This window comes from Nicotiana sylvestris, chromosome 9 (genome assembly GCF_000393655.2).
Source record: "Nicotiana sylvestris chromosome 9, ASM39365v2, whole genome shotgun sequence".
Taxonomy (NCBI): domain Eukaryota; kingdom Viridiplantae; phylum Streptophyta; class Magnoliopsida; order Solanales; family Solanaceae; genus Nicotiana; species Nicotiana sylvestris.
In genome coordinates this window covers 71,092,525-71,114,856 of record NC_091065.1, presented here as the reverse complement: position 1 = coordinate 71,114,856, position 22,332 = coordinate 71,092,525, and the positions used below count along the sequence as shown (strand labels likewise).

Here is a 22,332-nt window from a genome sequence, read left to right as displayed (position 1 = left end):
TTAAAGAATTAATTATGTTTACAATTGGACTGAATAATTATGTATGGGTTCCGGGATCATTTTCTGAGGCCCGGTAGCACCGAGTTATCCTTAATTATTATTAGTGTCAATTTTAATATTTTTAGAATTGTGTGTGTTAGCTTAATAAATTAAATAATTAATTATGTTTACAATTGGACTGAATAATTATGTATGAGTTCCAGGCTCGATTTTTAAGGCCCGGTAGCACCAAGTTATCCTTAATTATTATGCATGTCAATTTCAACATTTTTGAATTGTGTGAGTTAGTTTAATAAATTAAATAATTAATTATGTTTACAATTAGACTGAATAATTATGTATGGGTTCCATGCTCATTTTTTGAGGCCCGGTAGCATCGGATTATCCTTAATTATTATTCGTGTCAATTTTAATATTTTTAGAATTGTGTGTGCTAGCTTAATAAATTAAATAATTAATTATGTTTAAAATTGGACTGAATAATTATGTATGGGTTCCAGGCTCGATATTTGAGTTAATTTTACAACATATAGGAATTTGTTACTTTTGTAAGTTTATTGTTATAAATTAAATAATTAATTTTGTAAAGTGTAATTGGATAGAGTTTGCAGTTACTACATACTTAAACTACATAGACTCTACGCTAAAAGGCTCTACATTTTACTACGCTAAAAGGCTCTATATTTTACAACACTAAAAGGCTCTATATTTTACTACACTAAAAGGCTCTATATTTTAGTAGAAACGATACCCAAAATTTTGCAACGGCAAAATTGCTGTCAAAACCTTAAACGATTGAATCTGATCAAAGGTATCACCTTTTTGGGTTCTTGATACCTTACTGTAGTAGCTTCCTGCGCGGCATCACGTTTGATTCCTTATTTTTATTCCCTCTCTACGGTCCACCTATTTCTCTCTCTGCTCTAAGTTTTGGGTTTCAGAAAAAAGGTAAGCTCCTTTTTACAGATCCATTTTCGAATCTTCAATTCTTCTTCTTATTTCAATTTCAATATCTTAACCGCTTTTCAACGCCTTCGGTTTGTTTCCCATTGTTACATCTGTATCCAGTTCTCTGCTTCTCAGTTTATTTATATGTCCGCTGATTGCTCTGTATCACTGTAGTTATAGAACGTTGACATAATTTTATGTTTTTCATTTGAAGCTCTTTTGTTTCTGTACTTTGTATGATTTTTCTTCAGTTAATTTCGGCTGCTAGTTACTTTCGGTGCTACACCAGTGGTAGCGGTGATAGCCCTTTTTGGTCTTTGGGTCGTGGTATTTTCTGTGTTTTCAGGGAAATTCTCAAAGTGGTTGGAGACAAGTTGGGCGCACGAGCACTAGCAAAGGAGAGCAACCTAGACGAGCGTCAGCAAAGGGCGGTGGGAAGCGGTGCGAGAGCTTGCAAGTATATCGAGGGCTGCAAATCAACACAGGTTTGGTTCTCGGGAATTGGTACCTCCCGTTCTACTGTTTTCCTTTTGGTGTTATCTAAATTGATGTTACTTTAGTTCACAATAGTTAAATCATTCAATAGGTGTACAGGTAGTCACTTGTTTCCTTCTAGTTTGATTCGTTGGCCGTTGTGCACTAGCGAGTCTTTTGTAGGTCTGTTGTAGGTGTAGTGGCGGCAGTCTGGGATGATAGATTAAAGGCATGTCCTCAGGTGGGGCAGAGTGTGAGGCAAAGAGTGGGCCCAAGGTCAGGGGGTGGGTCGGGAGGCAGGGGATGTAGAGGGGGCAAGGGAGCCTATAGATTGAGAATCGGGTCATGGAACATAGGATCGCTAACGAGTAAGTCTATAGAGTTGGCGAAGATCCTTCAGAAGAGGAAGATTAATATAGCGTGTGTCCAGGAGACTAGGTGGGTCGGATCGAGGGCGAGAAACGCGGATGGGTATAAGTTGTGGTACTCTGGAGTCGTGAGGGGTAAGAATGGAGTGGGTATCCTAGTAGATAGCCATCTTAGGGAGTCGGTGGTAGAGGTCAGGCGTGTGAATGATAGACTAATGACTATTAAATTGGTGGTGGGTGAGTGTACTTTAAACGTCGTTAGCGCGTACGCACCGCAAGTAGGTTGTGATGAGGAGATTAAAAGGCGTTTTTGGGAAGGGTTGGATGACATTGTTCGTAGTATTCCACCTTCCGAGAGGTTATTCATAGGAGGGGATTTCAATGGCCATATTGGGTCGTCTGCAGGTGGTTATACTGAGGTGCATGGCGGCTTTGGTTTCGGGGAACGGAACGGAGGGGGCATCTCACTGCTGGATTTTGCCAAGGCATTCGATCTAGTGATTGCAAACTCGAGTTTTCCGAAGCGAGAGGAGCATTTGGTTACTTACCAAAGTTTCGGTGGCGAAGACTCAAATTGACTATCTCCTCCTCAGGAGATGCGACAGAAGGTTGTGCGAGGATTGCAAAGTTATCCCAGGTGAGACCCTTGCAACGCAACATAGGCTCTTGGTGATGGACGTTAGTATTATGATAAGAAGGAAACAGAGGTCAGTACGAGGCCGCCCGAGGATTAGGTGGGGCGCCTTGACTAAGGTTAAAGCCCAGGAGTTGGAAGGAAGGTTGTCGGCAATGGGAGCTTGGAGAAGTAGTGGGGACGCAAACACTATGTGGTCGACAACGGCGGACTATATAAGGAAGGCGGCGAGAGAGGTGTTAGGGGTATCTTCAGGCCGCACCGGTGGCCACAAAGGAGACTGGTGGTGGAATGCAGTTGTACAAGGTAAAGTGGAAGCGAATAAGGTGGCTTACCTGCGGTTAGTGGGGAGCACTGGAGAGGAGAAGAAGAGAGTGAACATTGCGAGATATAAGGTTGCTAGGAAGGAGGCAAAGATGGCAGTGACGGAGGCAAAGACGACAGCTTTTGCTCGTTTGTATGAGGAACTAGGGAACAAAGGCGGGGAGAAGAAGTTACTCCGACTAGCTAAGGTGAGAGAGAGGACGGCTCGGGATTTGGACCAAGTGAGGTGCATAAAAGATGAGGACGACAAAGTTTTGTTGGGGGATGACCAGATAAAGAGGAGATGACAGACCTACTTTCATAAACTTCTAAATGAGGAAGGGGATCAGGATATTGTACTAGATGAATTGAGGAACGCCAAAAGCCCCCATGTACTAAGTGATTGTCGGGACATTGAGGTCGATGAGGTCATGGAGGTAATGCGTAAGATGAGAAGGGGCAGAGCCACCGAACCAGATGAAATTCCGGTTGAGCTTTGGAGGTGTGTGGGTAGAGCAGGCTTGGAATGGCTTACTAAGTTGCTTAATGTTATATCCAAGACTAATAGGATGCCCGAAGAGTGGAGGTGGAGTACAATGGTCCCGTTGTATAAGAACAAAGGCGATATCCAGATCTGTAACAACTATAGGGGTATTAAATTACTAAGTCATACCATGAAAGTCTGGGAGAGAGTGGTAGAAATGAGAGTGCGAAGGACGGTGTCTATTTCAGACAACCAGTTCGGGTTCATGCCGGGGCGATCTACCACAGAAGCTATCCACCTTATTAGGAGGATGGTGGAACAATACAGGGATAAGAAGAAGGATCTCCACATGGTGTTTATCGATCTAGAGAAAGTGTACGACAGGGTTCCTAGGGAGGTCTTATGGAGATGCTTATAGGCTAAAGGGGTCCCGGTTGCCTACATTAGGGCGATTAAGGACATGTATGATGGAGCTAAGACTCGGGTTAGGACAGCAGGAGGCGATTCAGATTATTTTCCGGTTAGTACGGGGTTGCACCAAGGGTCTGCATTCAGCCCTTTCCTATTTGCCCTGGTGATGGATGCTATAACGTATCATATTCAGGGGGAGGTGCCATGGTGCATGCTATTTGCTGATGACATAGTCCTAATCGACGAGACACGACGCGGCGTCAGCGAGAGGTTAGAGGTTTGGAGACATACCCTTGAGTCCAAAGGTTTCAGGTTGAGCAGGACGAAGACGGAATACCTTGAGTGCAAATTTGGGGCAGAGCCGACGGAAGCGGGAGTGGAAGTGAGGCTTGATTCTCAAGTCATCCCTAAGAGGGGTAGTTTCAAGTACCTGGGGTCGTTTATTCAGGGGTCCGGGGAGATCGACGAGGATGTCACACACCGTATAGGGGTGGGGTGGATGAAATGGAGGTTAGCGACGGGAGTCCTGTGTGACAAGAAAGTGCCACTGTTACTGAAAGGTAAATTTTATAGGGCAGTGGTTAGGCCTGCTATGTTGTATGGGACCGAGTGTTGGCCGGTGAAGATCTCACACATCCAGAGGATGAAAGTTGCAGAGATGAGGATGTTGAGGTGGATGTGCGGGCATACAAGGAAGGATAAGATTAGAAATGAAGATATTCGAGAGAAGGTGGGTGTGGCCCCCATGGAGGACAAGATGCGGGAAGCAAGACTCAGATGGTTCGGGCACATTCAGAGGAGGAACACTGATGCACCGGTGAGAAGGTGTGAACGACTGGCGGTGGTGGGTACGAGGAGAGGTAGAGGGAGACCTAAGAAGTATTGGGAAGAGGTGATCAGGCAGGATATGGCGCGACTTAGGGTTACTGAGGACATGACCCTAAACAAGGAATTGTGGAGATCGAGCATTAAGGTTGTAGGTTAGGGGAAATTGTGATGTCTTTTTTACAGCGCACTAGAGTGTGGCTAGCCAGTTAGGAATTAGTCTTAGGATGTTATTGATCAACTACTGATGATGGGCTTTATCTGTTGTGTATTAATACCTTACATCTTTCTCGTATTTCCTATATCTCTTATATTGCTGTTACTTTGTTATTTTATGGTATTTATGTTATGTTATGGATTTTATGGTATTTTATGTTGTTTTATTATGAGTCTATTGATAGTACTAATATAGTGTCTCTTGTTGCCTCTTTGAGCCGAGGGTCTCCTGGAAACAGCCTCTCTGCCCCTCGGGGTAGAGGTAAGGTCTGCGTACATATTACCCTCCCCAGACCCCACTTGTGGGATTACACTGGGTTGTTGTTGTTGTTGTTGTTGTAAAATGCTATTTATTTTACTACGCTAAAAGGTCATTATTACATATAAAAACAACTAACATAAAATACAAATATGAACAACAAACAAAATAAATAATATTAATTTTTTAACAATACAAATAATTTATCAAATTTTAATAATTTTTTGTACCAAAGCTAATAAATCAATCCGGGTATAAATAAGATACAAATTTAAACACAAACATAACACAAATTAACATGGAAACACATTAAACAATACAAATATGCATGTACTATATGAGTTTCGACATAAACAAAATTGAAATACCTCGATTTAAGTTTTATGAATTTGATTGAAATCAAATTTTTGCACTCGAAAGAAGGAATCCAAAGTTTGTATTGTATGTGAGACCTACACTCCTTGCTCTTTAGGTGACGGGTGGGGCCCAAAAGTAAAATGCAGTACTATACTGCTGGGCCTATATTTTATTGAAGTTGTTCGCAGTATAATACTGCGTTTTACTCATTTATGTAACTTTTTTTTTAAAGTAGTACAAAAATCTTTTTTGTCCAAAAAAAATAATTAAAAAGGTTTCGGTCTCGTAAATAAGGGTGCATCGTACTATTTTTTTGTACCGTGCAAATTTCCTCTCAGCAATTCCAGAAAGCTGGAGAGCTCTTTGTATTTTCCAAAGGGTAATCTCCTTCTTTCATGTCACTTTTAGTATCAGTACAATGATTATTATCATTTAATACCGGTACTTTTTGCAAACTGGGGAAGAGTAAGGAGTTCTATGCATTTGTTTTTTCTTTAGAAAGGTAGTCATGTCCTTTTACATGAAAGCTTTTTTGCTGAGTCCGAAACCTTTTTAATTATTTTTTGGATAAAAAATACTTTTGTACTACTTAAAAAAAAAGTTATATAAATGAGTAAAACGCAGTATTATACTGCGAATTACGTTAATGGAAATTTTGCCGTTAAAGTAATTCGCAGTAAAGTACTGCGTTTTTGTTTAAATTTTTTTTTTTGTAAATCGCAGTACTATACTGCGTTTTACTAAGATGCTGGGCCCAACTATATTTTATTAAAGCTGTTCGCAATATTATACTGCGTTTTACTTAAAACGCAGTATAATACTGCGAACAGCTTCAATAAAATATAGCCCCTTCTTCTTCCTTGGACCACTGAACCGAAGGAAACCAAAAACCTTCGATTATGTTGGTCCCTTCCCCTCCCCCCCCCCCCCCCGCGTCAAACTTCAAAAAAAAAATTTTTGGGTCCCACCCGTCACCTAAAGAGTAAGGAGTGTAAGTCCCACATACAAGACAAGTTTTGGATTCCTTCTTTCGGGTGTAAAAATTCGATTTCAATCAAATTTAAAAAACTTAAATCGAGGTATTTCAATTTTGTTTATGTCGAAACTCGTATAGTACATGCATATTTGTATTGTTTAATGTGTTTCCATGTTAATTTGTGTTATGTTTGTGTTTAAATTTGTATCTTATTTATACCCGGATTGATTTATTAGCTTTGGTACAAAAAATTGTTAAAATTTGATAAATTATTTGTATTGTTAAAAAATTAATATTATTTATTTTGTTTGTTGTTCATATTTGTATTTTATGTTAGTTGTTTTTATATGTAATAGTGACCTTTTAGCGTAGTAAAATAAATAGCCTTTCAGCGTAGTAAAATATAGAACCTTTTACTGTAGTAAAATATAGAGCCTGTTAGGGTTGTAAAATATAGAGCCTTTTAGCGTAGAGTCTATGTAGTTTAAGTATGCAGTAACTGCAAACTCTATCCAATTACACTTTACAAAATTAATTATTTAATTATAACAATAAACTTACAAAAGTAACAAATTCCTATATGTTGTAAAATTAACTCAAATATCGAGCCTGGAACCCATACATAATTATTCTGTCCAATTTTAAATATAATTAATTATTTAATTTATTAAGCTAGCACACACAATTCTAAAAATGTTAAAATTGACACGCATAATAATTAAGGATAACTCGGTACTACCGAGCCTCAAAAATCGAGCCTGAAACCCATACATAATTATTCAGTCCAATTGTAAACATAATTAATTATTTAATTTATTAAGCTAGCACACACAATTGTAAAAATATTAAAATTGACACGAATAATAATTAAGGATAACTCGGTGCTACCGGGCCTCAAAAAATGAGCCTGGAACCCATACATAATTATTCAGTCCAATTGTAAACATAATTAATTATTTAATTTATTAAGCTAACAGACACAATTCTAAAAATGTTGAAATTGACACGCATAATAATTAAGGATAACTCGGTGCTACCGGGCCTCAAAAAATGAGCCTGGAACCCATACATAATTATTCAGTCCAATTGTAAACATAATTAATTATTTAATTTATTAAGCTAACAGACACAATTCTAAAAATGTTGAAATTGACACGCATAATAATTAAGGATAACTCGGTGCTACCGGGCCTCAAAAAATGAGCCTGGAACCCATACATAATTATTCAGTCCAATTGTAAACATAATTAATTATTTAATTTATTAAGCTAACAGACACAATTCTAAAAATGTTGAAATTGACACGCATAATAATTAAGGATAACTCGGTGCTACCGGGCCTCAAAAAATGAGCCTGGAACCCATACATAATTATTCAGTCCAATTGTAAACATAATTAATTATTTAATTTATTAAGCTAACAGACACAATTCTAAAAATGTTGAAATTGACACGCATAATAATTAAGGATAACTCGGTGCTACCGGGCCTCAAAAAATGAGCCTGGAACCCATACATAATTATTCAGTCCAATTGTAAACATAATTAATTATTTAATTTATTAAGCTAACAGACACAATTCTAAAAATGTTGAAATTGACACGCATAATAATTAAGGATAACTCGGTGCTACCGGGCCTCAAAAAATGAGCCTGGAACCCATACATAATTATTCAGTCCAATTGTAAACATAATTAATTAGATATGCCTTTGTTTTGGTTATAGTACAACCATACTCCTGGTGGACGGCTATAATACACTCTTTAATCTTGAACCTAATGGACACTTCCAAATATGGAATCAAGACAAGAGAAATCAAGTCCACATCCAAGTTGAAGTGATTCCCATTGTATGTGTCCATTTCACATTTGTGCTCGCTAATAAATTTATCCACTTTCCACAAATCTGATTTCTTCTTGGTGGCACGCAACATCCAGTGACAACCCATAAAGTCTTTACGACATACAGCCTTATATTTCTCCGTAGTTGACTCACTTAACGTCATCTCACGGCACTCTCTTATACTGTAGATTTTTACAGCCCTAATTAGGCGAGCTTTATCGGGGAAATACATGCCCTTTGTCAGAACAGCTGGTCTAGACTCATCCCACATCGCTGGCCGAAATTCATCATCATTCCTTGTGAGGGCATCCACGTTCGGCATGCTTGGCAAATTATCAAGGTAGGGAATATTCCGCTCATGAAATGGCACGTGGAACTCGTACACTCTTGGTCTAGCTGGAGGTGGAGGAACATGCTCCCTCGTCAACTCAGGTTCAACATTCACTTCCTCCTCATCATCACCCTCATCATGGAAGGGTGTGTCATCCCCAGACTCATCCGCATTGTTGTCATAATCACTATCATCTTCCTGACTCTGCGCATCTGCCAAATAACGAGTAAATACGTCGTCTATGGGCAACTGTGTGAGGTCAGGAGCTTCAAGAAGCTCGTTTTCACTGCACATAAAGAACAAAATGATAAGTTACCCAACTAGATAAATACTTTAGATATAGCTATATCACTTTACTTACAAGTCGTACTGTCTTGACGTTTCATGATGGATATTTTCTTGTTGGTGATGACTCCCAGATGGACCACCATGGTCCAATACTCCAGAACTACGCATATTCCAACTAGGGGCATGGTCATAACTTGTAAAATTCATATCCGGACGGTACCCCCTATGAAAAATATGAGTGTTAATACAAATCCAATTAAAACATAAATTAAACATCGCTAAAACGTAGTAAAATTGAAGTTTACCAGTCGTCTTGTTGATTATCTAAAGTCAAAAAATTATTTTGTGGCTGCTCATTCGCCGGTGGTGACAAGTTTAAATCAAGGCAAGCTCTTTTATCACCAATCTGTCCGGCAAAAACTGCTCCAGAATAACCACCCGATGACTTGGGGTTATCCCTACTATGCACGCCCTCATTATTAGGAATGTCTTCCACCTTGACGTACATTTCCAATAATTTTATTACAATAAATTCCCTATATTCATCCGGAATTAGCAAAAAATCTCTAAGAGTTTCATCATCCTCGATGTTAAACTCAGAATAATAAGCAAACCCCTGCGGAGTCACTGAATACGGAAATCTACCGGTTATTCTAAGGTTAACCGAACGCCTCCTCTCATTCATTTTTTTTTACGTAACAACGATACCAATTTATCGTACTCTATAGTAAGCGGCAATTTAACATGACATTGTGGAGGTGAGCTATACCTCACAAAGTTATTCTCCAACACAACCTCACCCCTCCCCCCAATATAATGAAACCCTTATTTTTGCTACTTCAGACATTGTAAAAAAATAATTGATAAGAAGAAGAGAGAAGTATGAACGTAAGTTTGAAATAAAGTATTGAATGAATTTTTATAAAATTGAAACGCCTTTAAATAAGGCAAGTCCGACGTTGGGGTGTAGAATTTTTCTATGTAAAACACAGTATAATACTACGTTTTATGTATTGAATTATTGTTATGTCAGTTCATTATTGGTGGGGGCAAAAACCAGAGTACAACGCAATTACTTAATGTAAAACGCATTATTATACTGCGTTTTACAAATGTATCTTAGTAAAACGCAGTATAGTACTGCGAATTACAAAAAGAAATAATTTTTTAAGTAAAACACAGTACTATACTGCGAATTACTTTAACGGCAAAATTTCCGTTAAAGTAATTCGCAGTATAATACTACGTTTTACTCATTTATGTAACTTTTTTTTTTAAAGTAGTACAAAAATATTTTTTGTCCCAAAAATGATTAAAAAGGTTTTGGACTCCTTATTTATAGGGATGAAAATTGGGTAAATGGCCGAGTCCTACATGAAAATGGATATTGTCATTGGATCCTAACCAATCTCAAAAGATACACATAGCAAAGAATTCCAATTCAACTAGGAGAACAAGCTACTGGCGGATGGAGAATATGTTTCCAACTTGGACTCTATGTCATTATCTCTTAGAAAATTTGACTTGTAAATGCACCGTGGAATTCGGGTGATCAGACAAAGCTAAGTCGAGTAGATCTTAGTTTTGTGGAGAAAACTTGGCTCACGTGAATCTTCATGGAGATTCTCAAATTTTTTTACATGAACACTTCTAAGCCTAGTCTTCAAAAGTTGAAAAATCTTGAGTAGGGGCATTTGTAAGCATTTAAATTTTATTGAATTTAAATTCATAAAATAATTTGGACCATATAAAATTCAAGACATTAGTCCAAACAAATATTGTGGCTAATAAATTGGGTTAATTATATATGTGTTGGGCTAATCCATTTAATTAGACTACAAATTAAATGATAAGCCCACTCCATTAGCCCAAGGTCCAAATGGCTATTAGCCCGTCTTAAAGCCCAGGCTCATGTCACGTGTCAAGTGATGTGGCAATCCAAGTCAAAAGAACGAGCCAATAAAATCAAGACACATGCCAAGCGACGTGGCAATCCAAGACAAATAAATGAGCCAATGAAATTGTGCCATGTGTCAAGTGATATGGCAATCCAAGACAAATAAATGAGCCAATTAAATCATGCCAAGTGTCTGGATGGTATTGGTCAGTTCAAACGGACCAATCAAATCGCAGAGCCACAGCACTCCCTACAACTATAAATAGAGGTCTTCGTAAAGCTAGAAGACACCAGAAGTGATAACAAGAAGCAAACAGAGAGCTCGTGTATCAAACACTGCAGATTTCTCTACAAGCTACAAGTTCAAGCATTCAAGTTACAAGTTCAAGGTCAAGAACGAAGCCAAATCAAATACCAATGCGTTCAAGATCAAATTACTTGTTCGTGATCAAACACAAATTCAAGTTCAAGGAGGAGATTCAAGATCAAGCTTTACAAGCCCTTGAATCAAATCAAAGTCAAGCTCATTAAGATACTTTACATTCTTGAAAAATCAGAGGAATACCATAGAGATCTTAACACTTTCATTTATTGAAATCAAATACTATATTTGTTACGCAATTTTCTAGTCTTGATTATTTATTTTTCTCGACGCGAAAATTTATTGTTACAGCCTTTTCCATCACTCTTCTATCAACGCCCTTTAAAAAGAATGCCAAAGTTAACATTAAAAATAAAAAAACTATCCAAATATATCAACTGTAAAACCAAAGATTTATTCTATATTATATTCGTATATCTCACTTTTAATCTAAAACCAAAAATCAACAGAAAATTGCGAAATGATCCCTAATTGACCTAAGAGTCTTGAATTAGATCGAAATAAAGCTAGCGTTTGAATATAAATTTGATATTGAAAAATGAATTTTTGAAGAAGAGATGAAAAATAATTTTTGAAAGTTTAAATTGAATTTGGACATGCATTTTACTTGAAAAGAATTTGAAGTTTTGTGACTAGAAATCTTCAAAAACTTCAAAAATTATTCTAGAGCTATTTTTGGGATCTTAAGATTTTATTTTCAAAATCTGCTAAAAATAATTAAAATCTGTAAGCAAACAGATATTTGGAAAAAAGCTCCCAAATTGACCAAAGGGAAAAAAGGTCCAAAATTTGCGAACCAAACGATCCCTAATTGACCTAAGAAATCTTGAATTAGACTCGAAATAAAGAGTTGCTGTATATAATCGCTATCCAGCAACCAAATTGAAAGAAATAACGACATGTCACATGATTTCTCGTTGGCTTTTTGGCTCGAAAGGGAAAGTAGTTTAAAATACGGATGACTTTCCCATTTACGGAATCCACCGTCAGACTTTCGAAAGAAAATTTCCCTTTTCCGTGAACTTCTCAAAATTCCTGTGCGTGCGTTGTTCTTAAAAGGTGTCACTTCTACCATCTTTTAAGGATAGATCCAAAAACAAGATAAGAATTGCAGAAATTTATCGAGTAAGTGCACCTCTTAATTTATGAAAACGTTGATTTTCGTCACAATTCGGTCTAGCGAGCGTAGTAAATCTACTGTTTATCTGTTTTTGTCTCTTCATCCGAGATTGAGAAAGGGAATTTTGAAGATATGAAATTTTGCAAGAAATATGAGGAGTATATGGAGGGGCAATTAGGGCAGAATAATAAGAAACTGCCAAGAGTTGGTCTTAAGAAACTGAAGAAAATATTGAAGAGGTGTAGAAGGTGCCACCAATCACGTAGTGTTGCTGCAGATACCACCACTATACATGATTGCCCTCATCAATGCACAGGTTTGTTTATACAACGTTAATTAAACTGTTGAATTAAAATTGCTTTAGTTTGATCCATCTTTCCATAGTCAAATTATTTTGATATGATAAGCTTAAAGTTGGCTGGAGGAAAAAAATTAAATAAAGTCGCCCCCCTTTGAGTTTTTGACAATACATGTGTTAGAACCTTTAAAGCTTGTAAATTCATTAATTCTCTATTTGCTTACACACGTTAGTTGGTTGAGTTAAAATTTTCTTAAACATATGAAATCAACTCTCTGGTTGATTCATCCCTGATGAGCATAGTTGCTGCTTTAGTCAGATCTATCGTTGCATATTCAGATTATTTTGTATCGGATAGCTTAAAGTTGGCCCAAAAAAGAAAGAAAAAAAAGTAAATAGATTCACCGGCTTTTGAGTTTTTGACAAGATATGCACTAGGACAACTTTAAAACTTGTAAATGCATAACTCCTCTCATTGCTTATACACGTTAATCTGTTGAATTAAAATTTGCTTAAATATATGTAGATCTGTGGTTGGTTCATCTCCGGTTGGGCATATTTGCTGCTTTTGTTCTCATGTTCATATCCAAATTATTTTGTAGAGGATAACTTAAATTTGATAAAAGTGGAAAAAAGAAATTCGCCCCTTTTTGAGTTTTTGAAAATATATGCACCGGAACAACTTTTAAAACTTGTAAAATCAAAGAATTTTCTTGTTTCTTAGTACTATATTTTATCTCAATCATCTTATAAATTTCTAGCTTCTAATATTTCTATCTACTTATATTGCTTAAAAATACTTAGAATCTCTTGTTGATTACATCTCTAATGACCATATTTGCTGCTTTAATTTCACCCTGGAATTTAACTTTTATCTCATTTTTAGATTAATCTGGTGTAGATGGCTTGAATTTGGTAAAAGAAAAACGAAGAAATTCGCCCCTTTTTGAGTATTTGACAATATATGCACTAGAATAATTTTTATTCTTTTAAAGCTTGTAAAATCAAAAACTTTTCTTCTTGTTTCATAGATGTTTTATACCAATTATCATTGTAAGGCTAATAAATCTATCAAGTTATATTGCTTTAACACATGTAGAATATCTGGTTGCATCTCTGATGAGCATTATTTAGTGCTCTAATAACATTCTGGAATTTAATTTAGTGTTTATCGCATTACAAATTAACTTAGTACAGGATAGCTTGATTTTGGTAAAAAAGAAACAAAGAAATTCTTCCCTTTTGAGTTTTTGACAATTTATGCACTAGAACAACAATGTTCAACCCTGTAAAATTTTTAACTTTTTCTTTGTTTCTTAATATATCTCATCTCAGTCTATAAGTTCTAACAAGTTTTCCTCCTCTGTAGTTTGTGATGGAAGTTTTTTTCCATCTCTCCTTAAGGAGATGTCTGAAGTAGTTGGCTGCTTTAATAAATGTGCACAGAGATTGCTTGAACGTCATCTCTCCTCGGGTTTTCGCAAGTGTCTTATCTTGCTCAAAGAAAGAATACAAGGAAACCATATTGCTTTAGTTCAAGAAGGAAGAGAACTGGTCACCTATGCGATAATCAATGCAATTGCCATGCGTAAAATACTTAAGAAATATGACAAGGTATTTTCCTTTTGGGCTATTAATTCAACACATTTACTGAGTCATTTTGTTTCCTTTATTAACTACTTATGCCTATCTGTAGGTTCACTATTCTAAGCAAGGTCAGGCATTCAAGTCACAAGCTCAAAGTATGCACATTGAGATCCTTCAATCCCCCTGGCTCTGCGAGCTTATGGCTTTTCACATCAATTTGAGAGAAAATAAGGCAAGAAATGAGAAGGCTCTTGCACTTTTTGACGGTTGCTTCCTGATATTCAATGAAGGGAAACCATCTCTCTCTTGTGAGCTCTTTGATTCTATCAAGCTTGATATTAATTTGACCTGTTCTATTTGCTTGGTAAGTGCTTGCTCTTTCTCCATATCTTTCCTTTTATGTTATCAGCCAAGTACTCCCCCCGCCCCCACCCCCTCCCCCCCCAAAAAAAAAAAACAAAAAAAACGAAAAAGAGTTCCCCTTTAAATTGAGTACAGTCAAATCACCGCCTCTTCTGTTCCGATATTTTTTTGGCTGCTATAGTGAAGTGTTATTATAGAGAACATGTATTATAACGTAATATAAAAATCAGTTCCGAGAAAAACTTGACTTTTATAGTGAATGACTGTTATATAGGGATGTTGTTGTAGAGAGGTCTTACTGTATCACATTCAAAATTTTGCTTGAAACACAGTTCTGGAGAAAGGCTAACTTGTGGGTGTGTGTGATTTAACACGTCTTTTTGCTGTACTACAGAGCAATTATCTGACTGTTATTTAACAATTAGAAACCTTTGCGTATGGAAAGCATCAGAATTAAATCTAGATAATGTGAACATCATTCTTAACATTTTTAATTGATGTCACTATAGTTGCAAAACTGTGATCTGGTGTTAGCTGGTTCTTACCGTCAGTGATGAATGCGTTTTACTCTGTAATCAATTTATCCCGTGCTTGGACTCAATGATAAGTGGTTAAGACTTGTATGTGCAACCAGCTAAGGCCTCAGAGCTGGTCAAGTATTCAATTTTGAAGTTGCAAGCTTGCCCATGATCTCTTTGTTCAGATAAAGAGATAGTTATTCGTTGGCTCTTGACTTCTTTTAGCTTGGATGGGGTGCTTTATTTTTTACGTGGCTGATTTAAGATACTATTCTGTGAAATATCTAGTACTTGGTAGTTGTTTGGTTGTCATGTTGGGTATTATACTTCCCTAGAATTTGGATACTATCCAAGTATTATGAAAGGTTGTAGTCTTTTTATCTCATGTCGAATACACTAGACAAATAATAGGATATCCCGCTGCTAATCCAATCTACTAGAGTCCAAAACTTTTGCTCAATTTTGAGCAGGTATGATAACCAACTTCACTAGTTCACATGACTAGGACATCTATTATCAATATTTCTTCCTGTGTAATTGACCATTGGTGAGAAAAGGAAAGAAGAAAACTGGAGGGCCAGTTTTGCATACATTTGAATGATATAGATTCATGTAACAACAGACAACGAAAAGCAAGTTTTTGAAAGCTTTATCGTAATTTTATTTTAGTTGCTCAACAATCGAATTATAAAGTCCTGTGTAAAGAATTACCAACCCTAAATTCCTGAAAATTTCAAGATATCAGAAAAACAACTACTGTATAATTTATTCTGCAAACGTCATAAAGCAAAACTAAACATATGACAAATGGATGATGTAAAGTGATCGAATTTAGGAAGACATTAGATGGAGTAAAGCTAACATCCCAAATCATATCCTAAAACGTAATAAGAAAATTAGCATTGTACCTATTCTACCATTTTATTACGAAACATCGTTAGTAATATACAAAACAACATAAACTGTTAGTCTAGATTAACAGAAACCATTTCAATCTTGGCTTCTTAAGTTAAGACATCTGGTATTTATTAACCATCGAAACCATTTCTCATTTTGCTTCTTTGTTTATCACAACGAACATATCCATCTAATTGTTCATCAGATACAGTCACCCTCGCAGCTGTAAGGCGGTGTGTAGTGGCGGAGGCAGGATTTCCACTAAGGAGGTTAAAAAAAAGAAAAAGTTAAAAAATTAAAAGAGATTGTGACAGCTGGGAATTCAACCAGCAACCTTACAGAGGTTTTGAACCCCCTTGACCACTGAACTATGCTCGGGTGAACCCCCTTCCGCTCCCCTAAATCCGCCTCTGGCGGTGTGCATGGAGTTTTGAGAATAGAAATCAGAGAAAAGAGCTCATTGTTGTTCCTTTGGCTTCAAATTCTGTTGATGTCCTCAATTTTTAGTGTTGTTAAGCTAAAAGGTCGTTATCTTGTAAGTTTCAACAGAGCACTTGCTCTCCAAGCAAAAATGTTGTTGCCTTCTATCCTAGCGTCCATGCAGAAACTTTCCATTAGATTTTATCATTTGTGATCCATATTGCAACATGCAGGATAAGTAAAAGCATTGATTAACTTTGAAAGTTTGTATCGTCTATGAAACAGTGCTTTAAATACGCCTTTTTATGCAGGATACCGTGTTTGACCCAGTATCTCTCACTTGTGGCCATATCTTCTGCTATATCTGTGCTTGCAAAGGTGCATCTGTGACCATAGTGGATGGACTGCAGGCGGCAAATCCTAAGGAAAAATGCCCTCTCTGCCGAGAGGTTCGTTAAATGTTTGTTCTTTATTCAAAAACATCACGCGAAGTCTTATATTGTGAATTATATAGTTTTAGAGCACCAATTTTATTAAACAGTGGATACCAAATTGCCAGTGTTTAACTGAATGGTACTGTCTTGTGAGAGAGGATAAACAAGTTATTTAAAATTAAAGTATTCCCCTGGACTTTGTTTCCTCTGGTTACAGTATAGTAGTTTGCCAATCCACCCCTTGAAACAAGGAAAAGGATTTCACGTGGATTTATGAACCCGTGGGGAACATGAAGAAGACGTATCTGCTTTGCAAATCTGATTAATAATACAAAGATTAATGTTATTAAGAAATTTGGGGACGTTGTTTTAGTGATCGACATAAGTTGCAAAGAAATTAACAGTCAATAATATTTGTTTAGTTATAGTTGATCTCTCGGTTTTCTAGCTTCTGCACTGGCTTATTTCTTCTCCAATTATGATTTGCTTATACTGGTATTATGTGTAAATGTTTTGTGCTTTATAACATAACATTCGTCTCATATTTGTTGTTACGCGAATCAGGAAGGAGTTTATGAAGGTGCTGTGCGTCTAGAAGAGCTTAGCATTCTATTGAGCAGAAGGTATCTTTCTTCTGTATTGCATAGTCGATTTAGGTTTATCAACTATCTGGTGCGTTCTTGTTGCTTCTGTTAGTTCTAAATACAATTCCACTTTTTCGAACAGTTGCCCTGAGTATTGGAAAGAGCGTCTTCAGACCGAGAGAGTAGAAAGGGTCCGGCTTGTTAAGGAGCATTGGGATAATCAGTGCCGTGCATTCATTGGTGTCTAAGTTAATAATATCTGTCTCATGGTAGCACTAGAATTGCTTACTGGCATTTGGTTCTGCATTTTCTTACATTTTCCTAAGTTCCTGTTGTGTATGCCTGAACAAGTGCTAGAATCTGTAAATAACTGCATATTTTTGTCAATGGTTTGAGTTTAAGCATTCATGCTCACTTGTACTGGGTCAAGTAACTTAGCAGTAATTTTGTAATCAAAAGCAGTAATTAAAACTTCAATTTGTAAGTTCTTGCTTTTTACTCATCACTTCTTTAACAAAACTGAGCGCTTGATAGTGAGGAAAAAGCAGGGGCTGAGAAGAATATATTTCACTTGAAAAACGAATATGGTACTATTGACATGCCCTTAGCATTAGAATATGTAACAGAGTTGCGCGGAGGCTAGTAAATTTTTGGGTTCTTTTAATATTTTGAGAAATTATATAGTAAAACTATGTATCTCTCTTCGTCTGCTCCGGCCTTCTCCAATAAGCGGTTTCGCTCTAAGTGACATACCAACTACATCTGAAAAGCACGAGACTAAAATTAGTGATAAGTACCTAGTATTTATGCACTAAAATAATTCTTTTATTCCTATAAAGAGTTACCAAAAATAGTATCGTCGGTTAACTTTTCCGCCACTTTCAAGAATAAAAGACATTTGAGAATTTTTGATTGGGAATATCTTTTTCGGATTCCTTTACGATAGTGTTGTCAGTAAAAGCTATTTCCACTTCTTTATAAACCAAGGTGTAATTCGGATTGGCACAATCTAGATAGCTATTGATAATGTAGTAACTCTTCTTTGGTTCAAAGAAGCCCTTTCACTTTTCTACATGCTTATTGAAAAGTATTGCTTGGATCCCTATTATAGATGCAACCAACAATTTAGTTCATAAATAAAGACAATATGAATTAGTAAAGTATAGTTAACAAATGTAGAATGACATTACCTCTTCATCAACTAATATGAGTTCTGGAAACACCTTTTTACCTTTGGGTTTTGTATGGTATTACTGTACCCTTTCGAATCACCAAGACTTTCATAATCCAATCGGATGAATATTTTGGTACCTTGCTAAAGGTACATCTTGTTTTGATAATTCTATTTCAGTCGCCATTTCGACTGAACCTGAGATGGTTATATGGACAATGAAAAATAATATAATATTAATGGGTTGTGTGGTTTCTATTATAATTTATTGTGTCATTTCAAATGCACAATAGCTTATAAACATCCGTAAAAGTAGGAACAACTCGTGCTGGCAATAGCTTTTATTAATATAGTGAACCCATTGAAATAATTGTAATAACTTAAAAGTGTAATTTTATTAATTATTTGAGCGAGTATTCCTAGGAATTCGAACCTGTTAGAAAAGAACTGAACTAATTAATATTGGAGCGAGCGACATAATCTATAGTTTAGAAAAAAATCAAGTGAAATCAAAATAGCATTAGCATAATAGGTTCCTAAATCTAACTTCCTGTTTGCAAAATAATAATTAAAAGACTATTCTAATAGCATGAGCATACAAGAGATGTCATATGCTAAACTTCTCTACAACAGTTATATCGGCACATATGGAAATGGATGGCACATATGGAAATGAATGGAACTAAGAAAGAATATAACCTACTATTTAGATATTTATTGTGATATATAGACTCATATGAAAATGGGTAGAAGGAATACAACATAATTTGATTTGGACACTTTCGGTGAATTGTGAACATGAGCAGATTTATAGAATAAAAGCGTAATTTAATTTTATAACAGTCTTCAGTTTAATTAAAAACAGTAATAATTTGTGTTGGCGTTATGTTACATGCTAATTGTAGGATGGGACCTAAGTCTACAAAAGGAAAGATTAGGGGATCAGTTAGTCATTAAGGACAAAAGAGTTAGTTAGTCAGCTAAAAGAAATACAAGTTGTTAGAAGTTAGTTAAGGGGGTTAGGGAAATTAGCTGAATATAATACCCTTTCATCTGTAATTGACAATCATTGATTTGATTCTATGAAATAATCTCTCTCTCTCGATCTTTTCTCAATTGTTATATTGTTCAGGAGTAGTTCATCAATTCTACTCCTTAAGTTTGCAGTTTGGGTGTTCTTCATTGAACACATTACATTGGTATCAGAACTCAGCCAATTCTCGGCCATTAATCATGCCGAAAACGACGAGGAGTGGTGAACTCAGAGAACAAGTGCATGAGCAAGGTGAAAGGAATGGAGATGCCTTGGAGAAAATTCACCAGTTACTGGCAACTCTGACTGCTAATAGCCAGTATCAGAATCCACCACCCATGCCGAAATTTGCAGCTCCGGCGGAGGCACGAACAGGTAACAATAAGAAATCTAAAATCGATTTTCCAAAATTTAATGGTGAAGAAGGATGGATTTATAGAAGCGAGCAGTTCTTTGATTACGAGGGAACTCCAAATGAAAAAAAAGGTTAGAATTGCCGCAATTAACATGGAGGGTAGGGCTTTATAGTGGCATGTGGCTTTGATGAAGTCACGAGTAGGTAGAGGATTACCCAATTGGAACGATTATATGAGAGCATTACATTTTCGATTTGGGCAGACTCTACATGAGGACCCTATGTTAGAGCTGATTGAGCTAAAACAAACGAGGATTGTTCAAGAGTTCCTGGTTCAATTTGATGCATTGTTGGATGAGGTAGAATTATCAGAAGGAATATTCTATCATCTGTTTTTTGAAAGGACTGAAACCAGAGATTGGTGTTCAAGTCAGAATGTTGGGACCAAGAACCTTGATGAAGGCCTATAGCTTGGCCAAATTAGTTGAACATTCTTTAGAGTTCTAGAAGACACAAAGCCAACCAGTGGTGAGGAGCTCTAGGCCCTTACTACCAACCCCAAACTCTTCTTGGAATACAAACTCGCGAGGGTTCACAAGGGGGTGGGGGAAGTAAATACAATAAGGTAAGTAAATACAGTAAACAGGGAAAATTCTCTGGTTCACAGGGAAAACCTTTGATGAAAGGATCAAGGAGACTTACAGGAGCTGAGATGGATGAAAAAAGCACCAAGGGGCTATTCTTTTGGTGTGATGAAAAATATGTACCGGGTCATAAATTCAAAGGGGAAAAAAGTTGTATATCTTAGAAGTTGAGGAGGAAGAAGAGGAGTGCGAAGTAACTAATGCCTTTGAAGAGGAAGAGAATAGTGAGGAATTGGCTTTAGGTCCTCAAATGTCTGTCCATTCCTTGGATGGTACATCTGATTATAGGACCATAAGAGTAAAAGGGGGAATAAAAGGAAGAAGTGTTCACATACTGATAGATTCTGGATCTACTCACAAGTTCATGGACCTAGAGACAACTAAAAGACTAGGGTGAAAATTGAAAAAAATTCCACCCTTCTCTGTGGCAGTTGCCAATGGGAGTAGATTACATAGTTCCTTCATGAGTGCAGGAGTAGCATGGAAAATAGAGGGGGTAGAATTTAGAGCCGACATGTTAGTTATTCCACTAGGAGGGGCAGATGTTGTCTTGGGCATACAATGGCTTATAACCTTAGGAGATATCAGGTGGAATTTCAGGCAGCTGAAAATGAAATTCCAAATTGGAAGAAAGAAGATATCACTGAGGGGTAGTCAACAAAGGAGCCTAAGATGCTGACTAACCAAAAGATGCAGAAGGTTCAAACTAAGTCTGCTCAATTGAGCATGATGTTTACTGCATTTGTGCAACTCAGCGGCCAGCAGAACACCATGTAAGCCATCAGTATACAGTCACAACAATTGGAACTTCCTGATGACTTGAAGCCACTACTGGACACCTACTCTTCTCTTTTTGAGATCAATACTGCCTTACCTCCTCACAAAGATCATGATCACATGATAGTCTTGAAGGAAGGAACATCCTCAATTAATGTCATACCTTATAACCACCCTGCTAGACAAAAGGATGAAATAGAGAGACTGATCGATGAAATGCTGAGCTCTGGGATCATTCTTCCAAGTGTAAGCCCCTACTCCTCACCTATTGTGATGGTTAAAAATAAAGATGGAGGCTAGAGACTCTGCATCGATTACAGGCAGTAGAATAATTGCACTATCAAGGACAAATTTCCAATACCAGTTATAAAGGAGTTACTGGATGAATTAGGAGGGTCCAAGTACTTCTCTAAATTGAATCTTAGATCTGGTTATCACCAGATTAAAATGGCTGAGGAAGACATAGGAAAAATAGCCTTTAGATCACACCATGACCACTATGAATTTGTGGTCATGCCCTTTGGTTTAACCAATACCCCTTTACATTTCAAAGTCTGATGAACAAGGTCTTCCAACCACATCTGAGCAAAATTTATATTAGTCTTCTTTGGTGATATCCTCATCTATAGCACCACTTGGTCTAACACTTACTACACTTGGAGCAGACTTCCTTTCCTACAGGAGATTGTTTTGTTTGTGAAGCTGAGTAAATGTACTTTTGGGAAGACTGCACTGGACTAACTAGGCCACATCATTACTTAGGAAGGCCTCACTGTTGATCCTAGCAAAACAAAAACTATGAGAGACTGACCAACACCTAAAACTACCAAAGAACTCAGGGACTTCTTGGGACTGACTTGATATTAAGGAGATTTGTTAAAGAGTATGGAGTCCTAGCTAGACCATTAACCAAATTATTGAGGAAAGATAAGCTTGACTGGTCACAAGGGGCTGCTGAAGCATTTGAAAGACTGAAGCTGGCACTTCTACTCTTGTGCTGGCCCTTCCAGACTTCACAAAGGAGTTTGTAATTGAGACAGATGCATGTGGCCATGGGATTGGAGTTGTACTAATGCAAGATGAACACCATATATCCTATATAAGCAACGCATTGAGTCCTAAACATTTAACATTCT

General features: G+C 36.9%; 1 protein-coding gene across 1 annotated transcript; it reads left to right on the top strand.

Annotated features, from left to right (window-relative positions):
- Nucleotides 1-11,886: 11,886 nt before the first annotated feature.
- Nucleotides 11,887-17,700, top strand: LOC104245191 (probable E3 ubiquitin-protein ligase BAH1-like 1). The gene is made up of 6 exons (XM_009800757.2): nucleotides 11,887-12,431; nucleotides 13,783-14,027; nucleotides 14,110-14,364; nucleotides 16,510-16,647; nucleotides 17,197-17,255; nucleotides 17,359-17,700. The coding sequence occupies exons 1-6, from the start codon at nucleotides 12,248-12,250 to the stop codon at nucleotides 17,462-17,464; spliced, it is 987 nt and encodes a 328-aa protein (XP_009799059.1). The 5' UTR covers nucleotides 11,887-12,247; the 3' UTR covers nucleotides 17,465-17,700.
- Nucleotides 17,701-22,332: the final 4,632 nt, after the last annotated feature.